This window comes from Falco biarmicus, chromosome 10, assembly GCF_023638135.1.
Source record: "Falco biarmicus isolate bFalBia1 chromosome 10, bFalBia1.pri, whole genome shotgun sequence".
Taxonomy (NCBI): domain Eukaryota; kingdom Metazoa; phylum Chordata; class Aves; order Falconiformes; family Falconidae; genus Falco; species Falco biarmicus.
In genome coordinates, this window is record NC_079297.1 from 27,249,541 (window position 1) to 27,266,636 (window position 17,096).

Consider the following 17,096-nt stretch of genomic DNA (forward strand, 5'->3'; position numbering starts at 1 on the left):
ATAAAGAAGAAACAATTTCCTTGTGACAGAGCAGTGTTTCAGTGTTTAACATGATTGTATTTTTCTTTTCAAGTAGGAAAAGACTGGATATTTTTTTGAATTAGTAAAACTGTTTCAAATATTTCCACTGCAAGTTTTTGAGGACCACTGAAACACAGGGGACTAAATCACTCATATATATAATAGCAAATAAAATTTTACTTACAAATTTAGTATGAAATATAAAGATGTCATGATCACCAATACGGGAGCAGACTTTGATCCATTTTCTGAAATAAACTGAAGAAACTGACAGTGAATTCTGACTTCCTTTTCTCTCCTAAAACAGAAGTAAAACGATCAATTTCATCCGATGGACAGTCATTTGAATAGCTCAGTCTTTTTTCTGTTGTTTTTATTTTGATTTTTGTGCACTGTGACTTGGCCCGAAGTGCTAGAAAGTTCTGAGCTATTTTTCATACAGACAAATTAGCCAGTAGCTGTTGGGATTAGAGGACTTTGCAAGTCATTAGCCTGAAATAATTTCATTGTGTGATTGTTTTAATAAACAGGCCCAATAAAGGCATTGTTGTCAAACAGTAAAATACATGATTAAGTTATTACATCAGGAACCTTCATAGATTTATTCACAGTTGGACCAAATATGAGTAGTAAGCCTTTCAAACAGTTCTGAAAAGCTGCCAAGTCTTAACATGAAATACTCTGAAGTAAAGCAGGATGCGTAAAAGCCTGCATCCCCTCAGGTGACATTGCTGTTTGGGACTGTGACGCTGTGCTTTAGGACTTCTGGCCTTGCTATAAAGACATTCAGGCCCTTTAAAGTAATATGAGAATTCTGTTTCATTTGTCTGCTATGTCAGGGCAAAGGTGTCTAATCCATTTATTTCAGAGCCAGCAAAAGTTGACTAACTTTATATATTGCTTCAGGTACCATTATACTCTAGCACTGGCAGTAACAACTGTAATTTTTCTGTTTGTTTCAATCAGATGGAAGAATTTTTGTTTGGACTGGAAGTAACACAGTAGTACAAATTTTAGGGCTACAGTTTTATTTTTTGGCAAATACTTCTGAGTCATTTTTCACGTTCAGGTAGTTAATTAAAATACTTACCTGGAAATAAATCTAGAGAAATCCTATGTATGTTCATTATAATGGTTTAACTTCTATATTTTTCATACCCTAAAAGTAAAGGGAGTTCACTATTAAAAGAGAACAAAAGTGATCCTGTATACATACCCAACTGATGAATTATGCTGACAGCATCCTGAACATCAGATGTAAATGTGTGTATAAAAACCAGAAGAATACTGAGTTTATGAATGGGTCTGTTTCTAGATCTAGTTCTTGCATTCAGTTTCTGTTAAGAAAGACGTTTTTTAATTTGCAAAACTTCCAAAAGCTTTTTGGATTAAGTGTCCTAGCAAACCTGTAAGCCAAAATGACTAACCTGGAATATGGTAGCTTTGGAGGCTCATACATGGAACCAGTTTTAATGAGCAGTTAATCACTTCCTGGAAATTATGTATACTTTTTAAGTTTTGCAAATTGGAATAGACATTCTGATACATGGAACTGTGGCTGTGCATTTTCTTCTCTTAGTCCTACATATCATGCATATTCTATAAGGAGATACTTAAATTGATTTGACTTACCCTTGATAACATGCTTTGACACTGCAACTTGTTCATTTTACGTTTGTATTGAACTGAGAATAAATGCCTTGAGATGGTTGGCAGACACAGCGTGATGGGCTTTGTGGTTGGTGAGAACCTGTGAATGCCTAGCACGGTTGATAATAAAAGGTGCTACATACAACAGTAGACTTCCAGGATCTCTGTTGTATCCTGGGCCATCAGATCTATCTACTTAATGGAAGCAGCATAGTGGGCACTGCAGAACTCTTTCGTAAGCCTACAAAAAGTAGGCTTGCAAATGCTCAAAACTGGGTATAGTTACCTGAAACTTACTTGTTTCAGTTGTGGTAGCATGCATAGATGAATGTGAAGTAGAAAAGCTGAGCGCTTGGGTGGGTTTTCAGTGTGGTGATTCTGTTAAGATCCTTTGCTAGGTAAATATTTTTCCTGTGAGCTCCTCCACAGAACGGGTCATTGAGGAGACATATGTATCTAGTCATATGTTCATTATGGGCTGCTTCGGTTTCCCTCTAATGTCAGGTTCTGGTTTCAGTGGGTGCCTAATCTGTCCCTAGTCTTCTTGGTATTCATTGTTTTTCCAATACTGGAAAAAAGAATAAAAGATGTCATTTTTTTCTTGCCACCTGTGATGTTTCTTCAGCTGGGATATATTACAAGTTTCTCTCACCTATGTGAATCTTAAAAATATTAAAAGTTGCTTTTGGATATCAAGCTACTGTTGTGTCTGTCTTGCAACATTGCCTCCCTGTATAATGCTTTTTTCTCATTATTAGAAAATTCTGTTAATCCACTAAGCGTGGAAAATAAATATGATAGGAAAATATATCATTCTCTGATTTAGAAATCAGTTGTGGCGCAATGTTTGATAGAGCTACTTCCTTACTTGTTGGCCAGTTCTGCAAGGAGTAAAATGTCCCATATTCTAAATAATGGAGGAGCAAAATCAACAAAACGTATCATTTTAGATCAGGATTTAACTCGCCATGGAGAATTTTTGCCTCTTAGTTATACCTATCCTTTAGGCAGAGAAAGAGAAAAACCTTGAAGACAGCTTTTTCCAAAAATATTTTCGTTGATCTTCAGGAAGCCATCAATATAAGAATGGTATTTTTTTTATATATAAGCATGGGCATTAACTGACACAGCTGTTAAAATTTGTTTTCATTGATGTGATGAGTAATGTGGGATATGGTGCTTTTTATAGTGATCCATTTGTTGTTCCTGGTTTAATGCTTTTAATCCAAGCAGATTAGTTATGTTTCTAGCAGAAGTATATTTTTCCTTTCTTTTTCACACACACTTCCCTCAAAATAGGTACTGGAGGTTAAATTTATACAGAAGTACTTGATACTGTCAGTTCCTGTTAGTGTGAATTCAGCTTGTTAGTTGTGTTCACAGATGCAGGGTGGGTCATATTAGATCAGCCTAGCAATGTTTCCAGTTATTTATAAATTGCTGCACCAAATGTTTCAAAGAGGGAACAATACTAATATGAAATTAAATTTTACAAAGTCAAAAAACCTGTCCTCTCAGTATTTGTTTTTAAGCCTTATGTCTAATGCTGAGTTTAGACTTCACAAAAGTCTTCATATCACATTAATATCAAGTTAAGGCAAATTCAGGACAGAGCTGTATAACCTGAGTAACCCAAGAGTAGGTCATTTCATAATGAGAAATAATCTTAAGAAATATCTTTTAATTTTGTCTGTGTTGGACTGTTCCTCTATGTAGTCTAACCTGTGTAGTTCTAAAAACTAAGCCAGTTGGCTGAAGAGTTTTTGCTTTTTGTTGGCAAAGCAGCTGATTTTTACAAAGATCCTTTGTGTATATCATGGAACCAAAGAAAATGGACACTGAGCAGATTTGAAAATGGACCTCCTTACATTTCTTTGAGATACCAAATCTTCTGGCCCTGTGTTAGCACTGGCCTCTTTCAATCAAACATCTGTGTTTTCAGACTGATACTCCAAATGGTACCTGCGTAAGTTAATGCAAAATCTTTTGTTTCACAGTGCTCATAAATACTTCTAGTATGTGTATATATATATATGTATACACACACACACGCTACTATATACTCGTATATACTATTAGTATCCCTAGTGGGATTTGTATACATGTACTTAGTAGATTAATAAAGTTATTACTTGTGCTTGTTCTGCTGAGTTTGTTCTGTAACAGTATAATGGGCAAGAACAATGATTTCCATTTAAAAAACTTCCTGAAATGCAGAAAAGTGAACAAAAATTGAACACTAGAATTTTCTGTAAGGGACTGGTGTGATCCAGTAGGTTGTCATGGCCAGGCTGAGAAGCCTTTTTTTCAGAGGGATTTGAAAGAGCCTGGGAACTATTTATGAACCATAAGAAATGTTATTCCTAATTCACAAGTTTTAAAGAATGTTTTTTCCAGCAGTATAGTTTGTCTAAATTTTTAGGATTTTTACAGAGGATAATTTTGTATACTTCTGTTAATCATATATACCTAATCTCTCATTCTGTCAAGGTCTTGTCTTCCGTTGTACTCTAGGGCAAAGAGTTCATTGGTGCATGAATTCTGTGTTTACTTTTATTACCATTTCTCACCTTTCAATTTACTAGAGCATGAATTTACTTTCACAGGGTCATTCGTTGTATCATTTCGCAGCTTGTTTTTAAACTCTTGCATGTTTTTGCTGGTTTGGTTGTGGTTGGTTGTTTGGTTGTTTTTGTTTTTTTTTTGGAGGGGGGGGAGCAGGGCAGGGGGTGGGGGGAAGGGATGCAGTTTCCCAGGCGTTAGATGTTAACCTTCATGGAAGAAAATTTGAAGCTGTGACCTTGAGGCCAGTGAATAACTCGGATTAGAAGGGAAAGAAAAAACATATTTTATTTTGAATGTCAGAATTTTGGGGGTCTAACTCTTCTTAACTGTAATACCTTTATAACTAAATCTGAATTTTGTATCCCATTCATCTTTGCATTTATTTTAAGACCAGCAATGTTCTCATTTTGGTTCGGAAACTTTCAAGTATTCTACCAGGTAATGCTTTATTAAGTTGAAGTTTAAATTCAAAGCTTTTATTCATTGCGGTTTTTTGTAATTTTAACTAGCTAGAAATTGAAACTAGTTAGAAGACAGCTGAACTAAAATAATTAGAGTGGGTTTTTTTCAGTTAATACAATAGTAAATAATGAATGGCATTTTGGTTTTAAAACTTACAAGTTTGGAAGCTACATTTCCCTTTATACTCTGTATAACAGAAAACTTAAAATATCTGATAACAATTTAAAATTTAAGTTATGAAGTGCTTTTTTACACTTTTATGAACAATGTTTAAAACAACACTGAAGGAGTGGAGGGTTTTGTACAGTTGATAGAACTGCTATACCAGGGAGCTGAAGAAACCTCACTTTGCACATGCCATTCTGTCAGCATCAGCTTTGTAATATAAGGATGAGACTTTGTAAAAACATGAGTCAGGAAATTTGGTTATGGTACCAATAGCAACTGTAACTTAATACCCATGAGTCCTGTGGAGGAGTTACTATGAGGTGATTTGTGTTCCTAAAGCATCATAAATTATCAGTCAGATCATTTACCATATTTTTTAAGTACTTACTTTTTCCTTCCCTCTCCCTTCCCCCAAAACTGAAATTCAGACTTGTGTTAGCAAACTTAATGGGTTTATTTTTGAAAACAGATGTTTGGCTTTGACTTTGCTCCATCATAATGCATTAAATTTAACTACATTCAGTTCCCTTCATATTTTAAATCAAATTATTTAGTATAATATGTTTAAAAGCAGCATAGCTCTTACTGCTTGTCACACTAACTTTTAGCAGCCGCACACAAACATGGTGGTTTTACAGTGCCAGAGTAATACTCAGCCGCTTGCATAAGTTAGTTTAGCTTGTTTAGTTAATGAGCTTAGTTAGCTCATTTTCATCATAGAAGTGTTGTACTAGTACTGTGCTTCACCTAAGGATGTCCCATCACATAAGGACTCCCAGCTACCAGGTCTGCCATCAACCTGAAATAGTTCAGTATCAGGTCTTTGTTCAGTTTTGACTGATCTGTATTTCTCTATAGAGCTTCCTCCTCCCCCGTAGTGTGGACCCTTTACGGCTTCTAGCTGAGAATAAATATATTTTTAAATTCCTATTCTAGTTATTCTTTTAAACACCACCACCACCACGCCCATAGTCTTGTTTTCATTTATTACATAAAGGTAATCAATGAACAAAGGACTCTATTTACTATCTTCTGTCTATTCCAATGAAGTATATGAAGGGGAAATAGAGCAAGTAGTGCCTGTATTAACAAATAAATCAAATTTAAGCTGTAATCTGATGAATAGGATTTTTGGCTGGATAGTTCTGGAGGATGCTGTATAAGTAGTGTACCTTAGGCAGTCATTCTAGTGATCATCGGAAATTCTTCTGTTCCCAGCAGCTGTGGACGGTTATTTAGAACTAAGGATTAACTTAATTAGAGAGGTATGCCAGGTTCTAAAAGGCCAGGATCCAAATATGTATTTGTAGCTTTTGCATGTGATGGTGTCATGAGAACTTCGGAGCCAGGTTGGAGATGAATCAGCAGCTGCGTTCCTGTGGGGTGACAGGATACAATACAGCTTGTGGCCGGGGGAGAAGCAAGGTGGGAAATGTCAGGGGTGGAAATTGTGCACATTTGTTCATACCAGCTCAAAAGTTTTCTTGCAGCTGAAGAAAGTGTGGAGGACTTCTGAGGCTTACCTAAGCCACTTGATATTTCATTGTACCATTAAGTACAAAACAATGTGATACTTTAATTTGAATCTTTAAACAGTTTACAAACTTGTATTTATTAATTCCAGAAAAAAAGGTGGTGGTAGTTATTTATTAGCTGTGACTTCTAAATGTATGAGGAATCTGTAGGCCACCCAAAGCATTGATATTAAGGCGAGATGTGGATTTCAAGAGTTCTTGTCAAAAACCACACCCCTCTCCTTAGCTGATAAGGTTGGCAACCTCATTATTACAAGCAACCTTGGAAAAACATCTGACTTACGAGTTGCCTGAATGTTCACTTTCTTATCTCTGGACAGCTGCTGGTTCAAGGCATCATGAAAGATTCAAATTTAATTAAGGTTTTTCATAATTCTGAAGAACATCTTGCTCATAGTGAATATGTCTATTAACTATTATGTTCTTTTTGGACACAGTAAGCTATAGTTTTGCATACAGAAAGTAGGTTAAGAAATTTGCAAGGGATATTGGCTCTAAGTACAGTAGTTCTACCAGAGATTTTTCATTTTATTTAAAATGCAAATCTTAGATTGGGATATAGGGTAAAGCTAGCTGAGCAAAATAAATCTGAGGCATTCCGACCAGTTTGCTCTGTCTGCACTTCCTGGAAGATCTTATTACTTAGGTGATTATAATAAGCAGGGTTGCAATATCTTTATCTGTGGGCTGGGCTCTAAATTAGTATGGGTGTGTGGCTTAGAAGGGATGTTAATAATTTAGACTTGCGTCTGCTTAACAGTAAAACGTTGGCTATTAATAGTGAGCAATTTTTAGTGATCAGGCAAAAAAGTAAATTATTTTCTTCTTAGGGACCTGGAAAGGTGAGTAGATTGTTGTTTTTATTTTGCTGGTATATAAATTAATCTAATAAATCCTGAAGGTTAGAATTTACTAACATCAAATTTTGTACTGTAATGTTAGAAATAGTTTTTGTTCAGTCTTTACCAAAGCTGAAAAAACTTATTTTTCAAAATACATGTATATTTTTATAAAGGTAGATAAGTCATGATGTTACGCATTTGTTGATACCATTCAGGAATGAAAACTGTATAAGGAGCTGCAACTAAAATACCAACAAATAGATGGATCCGGTTTGAGGCACTCGGCATGCCTTGGGATTGATACAGGTGTCTTGTTATTTAATAATAATAAAAAAAAATCCACAATTGCAGATCGTTCTATAGAACTAGATCAGAAATAGCAACTGAAAGCATATGAGATCTAACAAGCTATTTTCATAATACTGCTTAGAGCAGGCAAACTGTAAGAAGGGAGTGTCTGGGAAAGTAAGACTTGCCTGAAGCACAAGCAACAGGTCTGTCTAGAAAAAGATGTCAAGCAAGTAATACTACATTATTGCTCTGGAGCGAAGAACGTTGCTTTTATTAATAAATCGTTTCATCAGCAGGTTTTACTCTATCTTAATGCATTTACGTAGCAAATACACTGTGGATACAGGTGAGAAAACATGCAGAGTGTGGAGGCTGGGAGGAGATTCTAGAAAGACTTCGTTCAGGTGGTGCTTTTCAGCAGAACTTTGTGGTTTGTGCCAAGGTCTTGATTGAAGGTTTTTCTATAAGTAAAATTTCGAGTTTGTAATGTAATGTATCAGCATTTTCTGTAACTTTTTTACTGCAGATGGTCAAATACTATATGTGATGTTTAGAAAGAATGGTAGTCCTGTGTTTCTTGTTAATAAGAGCTGTGTATTGCTGTAGCCACTTGAAGCATGCAGAGCAGCAGCTGGCAGCACAAGTAAGAGCATGCAGTGCAATCTAGCAAGAGAAACTCTGTGCTGTTTTTAGTATGTTTCACTATTTTTCTCCCTTTTAATTTTGAGCCACTTTAATGTCCTGATTGACCAACACAGCTGGTGGCCATAGATTTCTGGGGGAGTGGCCGCTGGCCACATCTGCCAAAGGAGCAAGGTAGCCTAGGTGTCTCTTCGGTACCTGTTTACTGTAGGTGGGTTTCCTTTCTCTCAAATAGTTATTGCCTGTGTTATGGTTGCTTTGAACTAGGGGAAATATTGCAAGGAAAGAGGCTCATTGCAGTTGAGAATCAGGTATCTCTAAACTACTTAGTGAATCTACTAAGTTACAGATAAATGTGACAACAGAAAATGGAAATCTACCAAAACCAACAAGCTGATGCAAGGGACTAGAGGGAGCGTCTGTAAAGTTCACATGTGTAAGCGTTCTGAAATTTTAGGTTTATATCAGCTGACTTAATGACTTTCCACATTATTCTGAGCATAATTCTTGTTATTTCCCATACTATTACATCAAATATTTGGGTCAGATGCATTTTGGTGAAATTCAGTTACATTTAGTATTGTTCATGCATAAATTACTGTTTTGACAAAAATGGAGAGGCCAAACCCAACCATTCAGTTACATTAATCTTTGCCTTGGGTGACACTAAAGATTTTTATTTTGTTTTCTGAGATTGCATTCTGATATTGCTCTTCAGATCAATTTGATCTGGAGTTAAATAATGGTTTACCCATTATGACAAGCTATAAATGGCAGAGCTGGAATTAGAACGTAGTAGTTTCTGACTCTTATTCCTACATCTGTCCCTCTAGATAGTGGTGTTATATACATTGACTAGAATGGACATAGGATACACACCTTATTGATAATACAGAGATTATTAATAAATTAGCTTTCTCTGTGTATATTTCACCAGCACCATGGAGAAAAGCCCGCATCTCTGGATTCTTAGTGTGTAATAGAAGCAAATAATTTTGACTTGTTAGTAAAAATTTTCCATTGCACTGGACTATTACTGAGATTGAACATTTCTTATGATGCAGTAATTTGGACTGAGCCTTAAGTGTGTTTTTAGGTTGTTTTTTTTTCTCCTGATGGTCCCTCTGAAACAAAAAATGAGTAAACTTTTATTTTAAAGCTGACTTTATCTTCTGGCTGCTGATTCTACGTTCTAGTGTTTAGGCAGCCTCCAACTAAGAGAGTAAATGTGGGTGGTTTAGCTGTCGGTCATGCAGTTGGTCATGGTGGCCAATGTTGGATGACCATAGTACAATAATATCTTTGTCTATGTAAGTTGTCGTTACAGATTACTGTAATATTTATTTAAATTCAAATTAATTGAATTCTTAACATAGGTAAATGCATGATAAATACAGATTAGTGACATTTCAGTGGCATTGGAATAATCAGCCACACAAACATGAACATTGCCAATACACTTTATCTACAGCCTCCACCATTTGAAGGATACCTCTAGCCATTGTCAGACAAGTATCTTTTGTGCTGCTTAGAAATCTGTTAAAATTGAACCAGTTTGAATCACAGATTTTAAAACTTGCTGTATCAGAAGACTGAATGTCAGAACACTGAATTGCAGCTTTCATGGAAGAGAAATCAAAATTCTGTGACCTTTTTTAAAGGCTTTTTCAGTGTTTTGAGTTGTATGTTAGAGCACTGCAAATATTATGCAAAAGTACAACCCCTGTACATTGCTGTGTGGGCACTGGTTTCATGCTTCAGCAATGAATGATGTGCAAAAGGGCCAAAGGGGCTTATGTCAGAGAGATTTTCTCACTGGCAGTGAAATGGACAGCGTAGATTCTTTTCCCCTTTCAAATGTAATCTGTTGACAATAGTGACTTGACTAAGAGTCCAGCAACATGAACTCACAAGTGGAGACTAATTTTGGAACATTTTGTTTGTTGTCCTTAACGTCAGATGGGAATATGGATGTCTTTAATCCAGGTTTAGAGTGGCAGCAGTAACTGCATATTTGGGGCATTTTAGTTACTGGAACTGAAAGAACTGTATTTTCAGTGTCATGAAAGAAGTGGTAGAAAGTTTGTATGGTGGTATAGAAAGGAGGAGTAAAACTGAATTCAGAACTGTCTTTACTCCCAAGGCAGCAATCGAAAAGCAGAGCTCTTACAGAATTCTGCTTATAGGTTAAGCATGTTTTTCACGATGTGTTCATTCCTTTATTGAAACCTAGTCAATCGTCTTTTTCCCCACAGTGCAAAAGGTTGAAACACACTGAACTTTGAATCTAGGAAACCATTGTTAAGGTTGAGGGGTAGGAGAATGTCAAGCTTCCAGTATTTGAGATTGTTTGGTTTTGTTTCCATCTGCATTTCCTTGTTTTAGTAAAATATGTTTAAATAAATAAATACATAATGGATGAAAAACCTCAGAAATCCCAAATCATCTATCAAGAATAGGAACAATTTTGTTAGTTTTCATATTATTAGGCTGTATTTTTGCTAGTGTGGACTTTTGCTTCTGTAGCTTAATTTATACTATAACAGTGACATTTTTCTATAAGGTCTGATTTAGTGTAATACATGTGGTTTCATCTGTCTTTTCAGCAGAAAGAGTAAAGGTCTGAAGAAATCACAGATGATGGCTTCTGATGCTAGTCATATGCTGGAAGCAGCTTTGGAGCAGATGGATGACATCATTGCAGGTATAATAATGATTTATTTTTCACCAAACATTTTTGAGATTAACTTTTTCTCTCCTCCAATTTTCATATTTGTTTGAGGGTTTTTTTTACTTTTTAATTATTATTCTGAATTTTTCAAGTTCTCTGTGACATGCAGATTTCTCTGGTTCAACAGTTAAATGAAGGAAATTTAAAGTAAAATAAAGGAAGAAAACCCACAATTCCACCTTAGCCATGCATACTGAAGTGAAAGATTTACTTTACTGTAATGCTACATGGTAGTTTAAACACACCCTAATTAATGTGGTAACATTCCATATTGTATGTGTTAAGTTTTTTATATCAGTGTGTCTTTGAAAATTTTTCACCTAGGCTTCCAGTTAGCTGGATAGTATATATCTGTATTTTACGTGCACACAGAGAGAGAGAGATATAAATATATATATATAAAAATACACATAATTTTCTTTATTTATTATGTATATTTTTTAAAATACCTTAGTTATTAATCTTCACAGCCTAATAAGTTAGAATGAGTATCTTTCTCTTGACATTTATATCCAGGAGTGGAGCTATGAATTTCTTTTTACATAGCTGTCCACTAGAAAGGCATATGATGTGAGACAGAATTTAAAGTCTTTTGGTGTTCTCATGATAAGGCAATTAAAAACTTTTCTCTCAACATTACAGTATCCAAGAAGAGAAGTTGATTTCTGTGGTTAGGACGCGGTAGCCTTGGGGTTTGTGTTCACACACCATTCAGTATGAGCTCCTAAAAGAAGTATCTGGGTAGGGCCATGATCTCACCTGTGCACAATAGCAAAGCATTCCCTAAAGCTTTATAAATTTAAATAGTGACACCCATGCTGTGCCTTCTTTTTTTTTTTCCCAAGTGATGAAGAAGATGACATCAGCCTCTTGTTGCTGCAGTTGTGCTTCTTCCTGCACTTTTTCCTGCTCTGCTAGTAAAACTTTATATCCAGAGACCAATGTGGAGCTTCAAATATTACCATCAGACTAGCCGTGATTAGGCAGGAGGTCATTGTCCAGGATTTTTAGTTTAAGCAATCTCTAGATTATTTTTTTCCTCATCCACATGTGAGTGTTCGCTTTATTCTAAATGTACAAACTTTAACAGACTGCCAAGATACACAGAAGTGTAAATGTGAATATGTGATAGATATAACTCCAACAATAACTCTTCACACCAACAGAACAAGTTCCAGGCAAACAGAAAAATTTAGATATGTATTTCCTTCTCTTCTTTTTCTGAATGCAAATCCTTATTCGAACCAGATTTTAACCAATAGGAGTTAATTGCTTTTTTATTTTTTTACCTCTTACAAAACACGTAAACAAATAGTCAGGGAAGCATTGGACTTCCCTCAGATATGTAAAGAGAGAAGAAAAGCAAGTCACAAACCATAATCCATAAACTAGGGAACTGAAATAATTTCTTAGCCATTGCAAAACTTGGGTTACGATCCTGGCTAGTGCTATAAAATAACAAAAGTAATATAGAAGCCCATGTCCCTTTAATAATGCTATAGAATCTGCGCTCATGGATTACCTGCATACATAAGGAAATTTTAACTCAGTGTCTCTGTTCTGTGATGATTTTACATAGCCCAGCACACATTGTTGATATCATGGATTCACTGATGATTCCATTCTTCAGAAAGATAAAGAGAAAGGAAACCAGACATATTCTATTTAAACTGATTTTCAGATTAGACAGTAATTTTCTTCCAGGAGTTGTCAGAGCTTTGTGGTATGTCATAGGATTTAATCTGCTTCAGTCTTTTCTGTTAATAATATCATGCTTCCAACATATCTCAAATTGTCCAGGATCTCCTCTTATGAGCAATAAAAGACATGTATTCAACAAACAGATCTATCACTTTGCTTATCTGAGCACTGCTGTGTTTTGTTTAGAAAAAAATCCAGTTTTACTTGAAGATGCCATTTCATATTCCCTTCTGAAAAGTTTTGCAGACTTACAGGCTGTATGGTTTTTCCACTGAGAGGATAACATTGCTACTCAGTAACATTTCCATGAATGGAAGATCTGAAAAATGGTTGTCGTGAGGCTAGTTCTGGGTAGGACAATAGTTGTTTAGTGTTGGGTATTTTTTCCAAGGTATGGAAAGATAGCCTTGTAGTATTTGGCATAACTGATTATATGGCGAAGTATGACTGCCTAAGAAAATAACGTATTCTAGTTTCATGGTAGAAAAATAATTGAGGTCAGAAGCTGGGGTTGACTTTTGTTTGTTTGTTTTTAATATTCTTTTCCTTTTCCCCACTCCTTTTTCGGATTGTTGGTGTCCATAGTGTTTTAGGGCTTAATCTTGATAAATAAAGAATAGAATAAAATTGTTCCAGGCTTCCAAACAGCATGGCTTTACCTCCCTCACTTAGTTGCCGTGATGGTGGAGACAGTGATAGTGAGAAGTGAAGCAAATGATGAAAGACTTACTCTGTGTGAAGCAGCACGTTCCACGTCCCTTTCACAGCTGTTTTGTAGTGGTGTTGGTGCTCTAAAACAGAAAGGTTCAGGCAGGTTTGTTTCCACAGTGCACGGGTAGGTCATGAGCAAAATGGCAACCTCTTCAAGAGACTTGACTTTATGACTTCACACTACTTAGATTTTTAAGTTTCATGCCCACTGATATTTATTATAATAGAGAAAACAGGCTTATATAAAGATATCTAATGGGAAAAGAATATTCCCAGACAATGCATCTGTCAGGTCTCCATCAATGTTAATGGAATACTTCTCATATGATTTCAGATTTGTATCTACCTGTACCAATTTAAAAAATCATATTGATTTATCCCTTTACTTATTTTTAGTTATAACATAAAGTAAAAGCTCAACTGCCTGAGAAAATTGTTTATCTTATTTATATATTTATTTGTTATTTTCCATTACTATAAATAGACATTTTTAAGACATTAAGTCCGTTTTGGTTGTTCTCCTCTAGCCAGTTTTCTGTGTGTTCCAGAACTGTTTATTGAATATTCTGGTATGATTGAAGGACCAAATATATCTGCTGGAGCCTATACTTGGATACAGTTGTTAACCCAATTTTTCTTCTCAAATTGAGGAACATAGTAATTATTCGAGTTTGATTCTCTCTAATTCAATCCAGTAAGCTTCTGCATGCAGTTTGGGCAAGGACTGGAAAACAAGAATATTCTCTTGGCCTGTATGGCAAGAGGACAAATAAGGTAGGAAGCTCCTTCAGAAGGAGGACTGGGGTACTATCATGAAACAAACCAGGACTGAAAGTCTTCCAACTGCAAATTTGTATGTACCATAATATGCAAGTATTGAAGAAATCCTTTGTGCAAATGCAACTGCTTTTAGACTGGAAACACCAAAAAATCAAATGTTCACAGCTTGTGCTATTTTCGCAGTATCCAGATTCCGTGGGTATCTCTAGGCAGTACTGGATTTGAGACCAAGGCTAAACTTCACGACTGTTGGAAACTTATGTAGCTGATGAAAAAGATGATTCCTTTGGAATGAAGCCTGAGTAGATGCTAGGAGAGCTATGCACTTCTCTTAGCCTCAGAAACCTTTGCTTTAGGCACAAAATGAGCATTAATTGCTATTTTAGAGAAGTGAGAAGTTGAGAGACGTGTAACTTGCAGTAGTTAATTTTTGAACCTTGAGTAGATGTGTACATATATGTATACAAAACCTGTTTAATGAGAAAGCAGTCCTGATTTCTCTTACTAGCTGTAGTTATTATTAAAATACTACATTGTGGTCTTTTCCGGTAGGGTAAGAACTGGGCATTCAAACAAATACTACAAATATGTACAGATTTGCAGTCCTTCCTTAACTCCAAATGTTAACATAGCTCATACATGATTCTGATTAATCCAAGTAAAAAGTCTCGCTGCAGATTGTGCAACTCAGTGCAATACAAAATGTATTAAGTCTTTAGCGTGCATGAGGGTAGGATTATGAAGCAAGATTAACAAATTGAATTTCATTGGGCTTGATCAAATTTGACAGATAGGTCAGTGTTCCCAAGTCTTTTATGCTTCAGTACATCTGTACTGATAACCCACCCTCATAGCTGTATAAATTAGGCATGCTAAATGATTAGCCTTATTTCACTAAAATAGCAAAAAGGGCTAATGCAATTGTCAATGAGCATGACTTATCCATTAGTTAGAATGATTTGAACTCACAGAGGCTTTCTTTAGAGAAAGCGCCCATATGTCAGATCTGTGTATGCATTCTTTATTTGAGGTGTGCATGACTGGCATTGCTTCCCTCTGAGGTTTGACCAAGTCATTACTTTCCCTTATATTCAGCTTGTACCCCATTTATTAAAATTTGTTGCTTTATAGGAGGATAGATTTTGATTATTTTTTCTTTGCAATATATCCTAATGAGTTAAAATATTTTTTATTTTACTTTTATATCAAACTGTTTCTCTATTTCAGCAGTCTAGAAATCCATCGTTTCCTTATGTCAATAATTACCATAACCGCAGGATCTAAAAACTCCTGTCACAATATTCCAGTCTGCTGCAGCTCCAGAGTCTTTTCAAATTCACCAAGTAACCAGTGTAATTACTGAGCTTCCTTTTAACCAGAGCTCCTGCAATTATTGCTTACTGAAAAATAATGAGAAAGTTAAATGTGTTATCACATGGCTGTGTACATGTTTCAGTAACAGTACCGAAAGATTAAAAAATATAAATAATAAAAAAGTTTGTCAAGAGGTTTTCCAAGAAGTATGCATGTTTAAATTCCCTTCTCTTGAAGTGGCAGAATGCCTGTGTTCAGCTGTGTGCTACAAACGCAACTGCTTCCCACACCCTTGTTGAAAAAAAGGCCTTTAGAGGAAATTAAGAGTTGAACAAGATTTTAATTCAAGTTTAATATATTTTCCTCATGGGATCTATTTGCCAGAATTTGAAGGAGGACCTGTTTGGGGGTGGGTGGGTGGGAGGGTTCCTTTCGTTTTGTTTTTTTTCCTTTCATTTATTGTTCTGCCCCATCATCATTTTACTATGAAAACTATTTAGAGTTGAAGTTCCAAAGCTATGCTGTGTTCTTGGATGTGTTAGATCACTAAGTCACCTCTAGTTGAGTGATTAGAACTTGGATTAAAAATGCAGGAGTGGACAAAAAATACTAACACTCTCATTTGAACCCCTTTAGATGAATTTTTAGGTTTTGCAGAATATGGTTTTCACTGAGTTCCTAGATAAGTAATAAAAACCCAAAATACTTCCTAGTGACCTTATCCTTTACCCATGAATAGTCATATATGTCATCATAGGATTCATTCAGAATGTAAGAACTAGTCTATCTTTGTGACTTAAAGTGCTGTGAGACAACTGTTCTGCTTCATAAGGGATTGAAATTGTCCAGACCAGACAGAGAGCACTTAATCCTATTTTTTGTGGTGTGTGTGTTGCGGGTGGGTGGGTGGGTTTTATTTGAAATACACTCTGGGTGACATGCAGCTGATGGGCAGTATGAGCTTCTTGTGATTGTGTAGAATGACTAGAGAATAGCTTCTATTTTTTCTTTAAGATTTGTATACTTCCAGATGGCTTGATATTTTTATCACTGACATCCTATTCAAGGTTCACAGTATTCTGAAATTCAGTATTTAGTTTCTATAGTAAAGGTGTATAACTTTTTAATACAGACATCTTTGTAGAATTTCATTTTAGAGCACTGAACTGACACAGACTGTAGTTGAACTAATGATGAGAGAAACAGAATAATTTAAATAATGAGCAATTTCTTTCATTATAGATCAGAGTAATTGAACAGCAACAGCTGCAGTGGTTTTCTCGTATGTTCTAAAAATCTTGTAGTTGTGTTAATAGGCTGTGCTTCAGTTATTAGTGTATTTCCTTTTTATTTGCTGCTCTTTTTCAATCAGTAATTTAGGCTTTTTTCTGAACCAAAGAAATATATGTACAACACTTGTTTATCTTGCTACTGCTATGCCTAATTAAGGGGAGCATTTGTGCAGTTGTACTGTACAAGATGGTATAGTGGCTTTTTGAAACCATTAGCTAGGGCATGTTTATACATAGATCTTATAGAAATAGAGATAATAAAAATTAAAATAAATAATAAATTACTTGAAGTCAGGTCTCTGATAGAGAAATATATAACTTCCTGCCATAACAGTTCCAGAAAATTATGTATTAAGAATATTGGGGGGGATGGGGGGGGGGGATAAAAATG

General features: G+C 35.5%; 1 protein-coding gene across 3 annotated transcripts in view; it reads left to right on the forward strand.

Annotated features, from left to right (window-relative positions):
* Positions 1-17,096, forward strand: part of PPFIBP2 (PPFIA binding protein 2) — a 102,975-nt gene that overhangs the window by 7,317 nt on the left and 78,562 nt on the right. For all 3 annotated transcript variants that reach the window (XM_056353207.1, XM_056353208.1, XM_056353209.1), the window contains exon 2: positions 10,783-10,880. In XM_056353207.1, coding sequence (XP_056209182.1) covers positions 10,814-10,880 — 67 coding nt within the window. In that variant the 5' untranslated portion in view covers positions 10,783-10,813. The remainder of the gene's footprint in view (positions 1-10,782; positions 10,881-17,096) is intronic.